Below are 7,927 nucleotides of genomic sequence, written 5' to 3' on the forward strand. Positions count from 1 at the left end.
AGGTAAGTGGCAGAAAACTGATGGATGGATAAACTGATTACAATTAATGAACTTTTTGCCAAAATTGATACTTGCCCATTATGAGTGGATGAGCTAACAGTACAGGTCTGATGGTGCTGATTCACAGTCTCACTTGTAGTTTATAGATGGAGAATGTCTCCTGACGGCCTAAAGAAATGCTGGATCCAGACTGAGACCTGCGTCTCATCAACTGTGTATTGATTTCAGCTACAGTACACTTGGTGCTTGAACTGTTGTTACTGTCCTTGTGTAGGTTGACTACATGGAGAAAGGTACTATGACAGGTTTGGCCCTAAAACACATGCTGGAGAACAGCTTCTCAGAGGCAGAGGGCGCTCGTCCTGCCAGCCGCAACATTCCCAGAATCGGCCTGGTCTTCACAGACGGACGCTCCCAGGATGACATCACAGAGTTCGCCAAGAAGGCCAAAGAAGCCGGTAAGCAACTCTGCTGAGACTCAGCCAGTGTGAGAGTCAAACCACAACCACAGGTTTTTTATCTTAATGATGGTGGAGTAATCATCTGGTTCCAGTCACCATAGATGAATGTTGACATTAAACTGATATTTGTGTGTGTATGCTTCTGTGCAGGTATTACCATGTACGCTGTGGGTGTTGGTAAAGCTGTGGAGGACGAGCTTCGTGAGATTGCATCAGAGCCTGTTGAGAAACATTTCTATTACACCACTGACTTCACCGCCATCAGCACCATCGCTGAGAACCTCAAACTCAATGTCTGCCCAGGTACGATATTCTATTATACAAAGCACATGTAAAAAATAATCTGTCATTTTTGTGTGACAGGATATTCACAATTTACAGGAGCCATTTAAGAGACGAAGCATACAACAGTACTAAACATTTCACTTGAGTTCTTAACAGGCTGTAAATCTTTTTGACTGCAAGTCATAGTAACAAATAATCCCCACAGTTTATCAACTATTTATTAATGATTTACTAGTTGATGCTGCCAAAATGATAACTGGTCATCCTACATGCTTGTATAGTGGAAAATCAGTTGAAAAGAACAAACTACTTTTCTTAAGTACTGTATGATAACACAAGTACCAATGGATAAAGTGGAGTATTTTACCATTGTGCAACTTTTAACTTCTACTCCACTACATCTCAGATGAAAAATATTGTATATTTTACTAAAACACATCATCTGTATGATACTAGTTAGTTTGCAGATAAAGAGTTTGCATTTAAAACATACAGTGGTCTTAGAAATATATCACAATTAATTTTGACCAATTAAAACAAGGGAGTGTTACTTGCGACTGTATTGTTAAAGCTAAAAGGACGGGTTCACAATTTTTCAAGTCTGTCTTAAAACAACAGTCAGGAGCCTAAATGAACAGTGAAACCTGTTTTTCTTGCTGTAATCATTCCTCCTGTTCATACTGACCATTAGAAGATCCCTTCATAATGCACTTACAATGGAAGTGATGGAGGACAAAATCCACAGTCCTCCTTCTGGTCAAAAATGTGTTTAAAAGTTTATTTGCTTCAGCGTCCAAATGAGTCAAATCAAGTAGATATATTTCAACATTACAGTCTTTTTAGTGTCAAAGTCCCTCTTTTTGTTACTATACTTCCACCGCAGCTCAACAGGGAAACACTGTCCGAGGAAACACAAAGAGGGAATTTGATGCTAAAAAGACTGTAAATGTGTCAGATATCCACTTGATATGACTAACTCAGACTGCTGAAGCCTCGTATAAGCTTCACAGAGACTTTTAAATACATTTTTGCACAAATGGTCCCCATCACTTACATCGAAAGCACATTTGTAGGAGATCTTTTAACAGCCAGTATGAACAGGAGGAATGATTACAGTGAGGAAAACCTCTTACTGTTCATATGGAGACCTGTCCTTTAACTTAAAAAATGTACAGAATTTTTATTCACTTAACCTAAGCATTGTAAACATAGTAAAAATAAATAAATGTATATTCAAAAGATTTTGTTCCTCAAAAACAAAATATAATTCAAAAGATGAGTTTCTGATGTGACACCAGTCCCAGAGTCTGTGTAGGGCGATGAGCTGCTGGAATGATTTCTTGTTGTATGGCTCCACCTACTGATATAAATACAACATGACAGTCAGACTTACACACACACACACACACACACAAATTCAAAATGGTAGTACTTTAGAGTTTTTACTTATTGTTGTTTTAATGCATTAACATTTTTAAGCTTTTAGACAATTGTGCTGAAGTGATAAGCATAAAATTTCAGAATATATATATAAAGTGTTGTGTAAATGTACTTTTGAATAAATGTACTACTTTTCTGTCTGTTTCCTCTCTGTATATCTCTTTAGAGGAGAGTCAGGGGGAGATTGAGGTGAAGGATCCATGTGCCTGCGAGAGCCTGGTGGAGTTCCAGCAGGCCACCATGAGCAGCCTGGAGCAGCTCACACAGAAACATATCCTTTAAAAAATACCTTCATCCAAATACTTTCACCTAAGGCAAGGAACTGGGGCGCCCTGGTGGCCATAGGGTAGTGGTTTCCAAACTTTTTTGGCTTGTGACCCCTTAAAACAAAACAATGTCTACAGTTGTATTTCTGTCAGTTATGACAAGTTTAACCAAAGAGTGATTTTTATCATTTAATTTGATATTTTTTTAAAACTCTGAAACACCTAAACTAATTGTGTAATTCACAAGAAAAAAGCAAAGAGTCAGGTCAGGTCCATTTTTATTGATATATCCCAGTATCACTCATTTGTTGAATAGGAACAAGGGGAATGTCAGAACATAATTTAAGGTAGCAGAAACATATTTTCCTGATTTTCTATCCTGTTAATCTTCTTGCAACTCCCCTGAGGTTTAACATCAGACTAGAGCTACAATGATTAGTCAATTAATCCATTAGTCGATCATCAGAAAGTTAACTATTGCAACATTTTTTATAATCAAATAATTGTGTCAGTCACTTTTTAAGCAAAAATTCCAGCTTCCCAAATATAAATATTTTCTGGTTTTCATACTCCTCTGTGATAATAAATCGATTGTCTTTGCGTTTTGGATCGCTGGTCGTACAAAGAGATTTTGGAAAGTAACCATGAGCTCTGGGACATGAGCATTTTACAAACCACACAAATAATTGTTTAATCTGGAAAATATTCAGTAGATTTGTCAATAATGAAAATAATCTAAGTTGCAGCCCCACTTCAGACCCTTTGTGGGAGTCCTGACCCACAGGTTGGGAACCACTGGCTTGAGGGTTCAGGTGCCGACCAAGAACCGCAACAACCCCAGTTCACATCTGGCCAGGGATCTTTGTTGCATGTCATTCCCCCATCTGTCCCCTCATTTCTTGTCATCTCCCTACTGTATAGAGACATAAAATGCCAAAAAAAAATGACCACTTATTTAAAAAACATTGGGGAATGAACCAAAAACAACCAGACTTTCTTTCCAGCAAGAACATGAACAATCAAATATTTTTTAGAAGCCTCACTGACTCTAATTGGACCTAATCTGGGTCTGTGGTAAGATGTTGAGGGCAGTTTAAACAGGAGTAAACAGGTTCCAGTTCTGGCTAAGAAAGGAAAATACACCAAATTTGGGTGACGTTTCTCTGTGGATTCATTACTGTGAGGATTTTGCCAAATTACATGTAGTCATTGGTTTCATTGGTAATATAAAAAAAACGTGATTAATGCAGTTTTAAAGCCAAGATAATATACTTTACAGATGTGGAACTAAGGTTGTAGTTACATCTGTCTTTTAACTGAACCCGTCTGTCCCACCACGTAAAAAAAAAAAAAAAAGAATCAGTGGAAACCTCAAGAAAAGACCAAAACCATTAGTGAATTGATCCACTAACAAGTATAGTTTATTTTGACAAAATAAACACAAACACACACGCCATCCTGCTGCCAGAAATAATCACTAGAGCACCAAATGTGGATTCATCTACTGCTTTAAATAGTCCCTCACAAATGCACTATTTCCTCCTGTTTTAGTATAATTTGTAAAAAATTACTGTTCCCAGCTGTTTTAGTACCTTACTGAGCTTTTTTTTTTTTTAAAAAATGAACCTGTATATTTGTGACTCATTTTTAAAGATGTGTGTCTTCAGTAGGAACCAATGGGCTTGGGGCTTAGAAAGTAATGAGAGATGGTCTTTTCATGGGTTGTGTATATATCAATAAGGAAAATACAGAATAAGGTCAGACTTTTTCTTTGATCAATGATTATTAGATTACTGGAAAACATCTTATATATATATAGATGTCCTATTTTGTAAATGTTTGTATGCTTGTATTTATGTGCAGAATTACAGTAAACACCTGTAAATCTGTATTATTCCTTAATCACCTGACCACTGTCTGGAATGACAGCTCGTCTGGAGCAGCTGGAGAACCAGCTTCTCTCCAGGAAGTAATCCAGGTCGTTACAGTGAGTGAACAGGACGTCACACGGGAAGAATAACAGAATAAGGAAGAGGAGGGCACATCCTGGCAAGATCTTTAAAAAAGGCGAAATCAGAAACCCTACCAGTCAATGGACAAACCAAAGTGTCTTTTCATAAAGCCTTTGTAGCCTTCAGTAGGTCTGTTGCTCTTCACTCTCATAGAGAATTATCTGACAGCTTGTGATATAGAATTATACTTCTGTTATAGTTGTAAATTACATCATTAGTACACTTTTTGTCTTAAAAACAACACCACATCCACTCTCCCTCCTATCAGTGTGCCAAACTGATGTTAACAGGATGAATAACAATACAGATGCTTTTGTAAAACCGAACTTCATGGACAGTATTTGTGCATACCTACAGTATGTGTACATGTGTTCATTCATAAACAGAATTAAGGATACATTCAAGAGATTGTGTAACATTTGTTATTGACCTCCATGTACAGTAACATATGTTATAGCACTTCATCTGTGCAGTCAAACGCACAAAGAGGATTGTAGGCATGTTGGCTATATTTGTAAACTAGATGTAATCAATGTACTGTAGATAGTAGATAAAAGCACAAAACATTATTCAGTGAAAATATGAGTAGCAGTTTTCATCACACATAGTTACACATCATTCGTCTGTTTCTCTTAGTGCCCTATTTATACTTGATCTGTTTTGTACGGTTTGTTAAATATGATGTATTTATAGTAGTTTTTTTTTACCAACAGTAGAATAGCAAATAAACAAGCTGGAGAGGGAAGAACAGGAGTAAGAAAAATGAAGTGTTATTACCACTCCCAATATTAAATTGGTTTGGGTCATTTTTGGTACAGAATCATTACTTTAATGCCCATAGAAATGAGCTTTGATCACAGGCTGAAGTGGCTTTTCAATGGTGAGTTGAAACTGGTTTAGATTTTTTTTTTTTTTTTTTTTTAAAAAGGGAAGTTAGGAAGTTTAAAGTATCACTATTTACTGAAGCTGTGGTCTGTTGTTGGTAGAGAAAATGTGATGACATTATAGGAATCAGTAGACAGTATTTTACTATGAATAAGAATGATTTTCGTAAATACAATTTGTTCTTTCACTCTGCACTTTCTACATTTTGTCTTTCAGTGAACTTAACATGTACACTTTGCATTTTTTGGCAGTTATTCATGACAATCCCAGCTTAACACTTAACACGTGATTGTCAACAAGCGTTAAGAAGAGGAAAAATAACCTGACCTTTTAATATTCAATTTAAATAATGAAATCTCTCTGTCTGTCAGTTATATAATCATCCCTGAGAAGCTTTACAGGATTTACAGTCCAGTACTTTTACAGTATGTAAATTAATATGACCAGCTCAACTACAGTGTGGTAGATTGTCTCACTCTTGTAGTTTTGTATAAAAAAAAAAGACCACCGGAAATTTATACCCCTTTATATTTGGATACCTGTATGTTTTTGTATATTTTCTAATAGCTTTACCTTTTTGTATTTTTCTGATGAATCCCTGTATTACAGCACAGAAGGCAATAAAAGAGTGAACTTTTCACTTCTGAGTGATGTGTTGTTTTTGGGAAGTGTTTTACATCTTGGGTTTCATTTCTATTTCAGAATTCCATATTTTTAAGGCCTTGTGTCATTTTGTAGACATGAAAATGGTTGATTAGTTCATAAAAGGAAGCAGTTGAGTTTCTCCCTCACTGAACTTCAGTTGGATACTCTGTTAAAAAAAAAAAAAATTTCTCTCAAATTAATAATTTGTGCTCTCAGTTTAATAATTCTTGGTTTGTTTTTGTTGTTGTTGTTGTTGTTGTTTTACAGCTAAGAAGTGCATTATCCCATAGAATGGTAGTTCTCAATCAGGGGTCCTTGAGGTGCTTCCAGGGGATCCCCAGAAAAATGGGGAATATTTTAATTTCACTATTATTTCAATGACTAGAAGTTAGCTCAATGAGAGAATGTATAAGAATAACTATTCTGTTCATAGGTTTTGTTCTTCACTGTTAATCTGCCAGTCGACAGTACAGACAGTTATGGAATACAGTAACTAAATCTTATCAGATGGGGATCCCTAAGACTACATCTTATCAGATGGGTCCATGGCCTGATGTGTATCAATTGGGGGGTCCTTGACACCAAAAGGTTTGAGAACCACTGTCGCAGAATACATTAAAGGGATTTCAGCGATGACAGTGTTGTGCTTACAAGCTAAAACCTGAAGTATATCTACATATCTCAGTCCAAGATCAAAATAGCCTAAAACCTAATTAAATCCTAATGATCAATAGTGAGGATGTACACAGGATGAGAGAATGGCATAAGGGTGAATTTGGTTATATTGAAAGCATAAATCATTAAATCAAGAGCACAAATTAGTTATTTTCTTTTCCGTGAACCCTCCCAGGCTCTTGCACATTTTCACTATTTTTGAAGATTTTTTAAAACTTTTTTTTAATATTTTGACAATGGAACTGAAAGGAGGAGAGAGATGAGGAATGGTGTGCAACAAAAGGTCCCCGGTCAGACTCGTATAGTGGATGTTGTTGTTCATAGTCGACGTCTGAATGTGTCAGCCACAGAGGGCCCATTTTCACTATTTTGTACTGATGCAGCGATTCAATCCACTGGGTCAGTATCAGGCCGCTATTGACCTTATTGAATGGATTTCAGTATTGGCCAGACGTGACTGATCCACAATTAATAGTTTTGTCATCAAGGTCATTATAAAATTTTGTGGTTTTGAAAAACTTGTATCAGAACAGGAATCTGTAACAACATAAACCCTCAAATGTCAAATTTGGTAACAGGAGAGAAAAAGTCAGACCACTGCACATCCTTGTGGACACTACAATAGTGTGATAGATCTATTGATGATTGATCCCATATCAAAAAGAGAGATTCAGTTTTCCAAAAGAATCTGTTGCTACAGGAAAGGAAGAAGTTGAGACAGAAACTCGTGACTTGGCGGTCCTGTCTGTCCCTGTGAGTCACTGATACACAGTCACAGGAGAGTCATGAATATATCATCAATGAAGTCCCTACAAAGTGCAGTCATAATAATATAATATTGGGTTTAAATGGTTTAAAACAATTTCCTACTTAAAAAGACCTAAAATAAAAACTCAGTTTGGTGTCTTTTTACTGGAGAAGTAGTCATTTCAACATGAGGAAATAGTTTTAGTAAGATAGTCGATACTGAGTTTAGACGGTGGAGGGCGCTGATTAAAAACAGTGAGCTGAGTTTATACTATTTGTGGGGTATTTGCATAATGAAGTCTTACAGTAGGGTCTCATCTTACACTGTATTCCATCAACACTATATACATCTACATATACTATATTCAATTCAGTTCAATTTTATTTATATAGCGCCAAATCACAACAAAAGTCATCTCAGGGCACTTTTCACATAGAGCAGGTCTAGACCATACTATTTAATTTACAGAGAAAGACCCAACAATTCCCCCATGAGCAAACACTTGGCGAC

General features: G+C 36.4%; 1 protein-coding gene across 4 annotated transcripts in view; it reads left to right on the top strand.

Moving 5' to 3' along the window:
* The window catches only part of matn4 (matrilin 4), a 35,143-nt gene extending 29,154 nt beyond the window's left edge, over positions 1 to 5,989 (top strand). For all 4 annotated transcript variants that reach the window (XM_044349371.1, XM_044349373.1, XM_044349374.1 and 1 more), the window contains 4 exons: positions 275 to 458; positions 612 to 764; positions 2,353 to 2,457; positions 4,367 to 5,989. In XM_044349371.1, coding sequence (XP_044205306.1) covers positions 275 to 458; positions 612 to 764; positions 2,353 to 2,457; positions 4,367 to 4,425 — 501 coding nt within the window. In that variant the 3' untranslated portion in view covers positions 4,426 to 5,989. The remainder of the gene's footprint in view (positions 1 to 274; positions 459 to 611; positions 765 to 2,352; positions 2,458 to 4,366) is intronic.
* Positions 5,990 to 7,927: the final 1,938 nt, after the last annotated feature.

Source organism: Thunnus albacares, chromosome 4 (genome assembly GCF_914725855.1).
Source record: "Thunnus albacares chromosome 4, fThuAlb1.1, whole genome shotgun sequence".
Lineage (NCBI taxonomy): Eukaryota > Metazoa > Chordata > Actinopteri > Scombriformes > Scombridae > Thunnus > Thunnus albacares.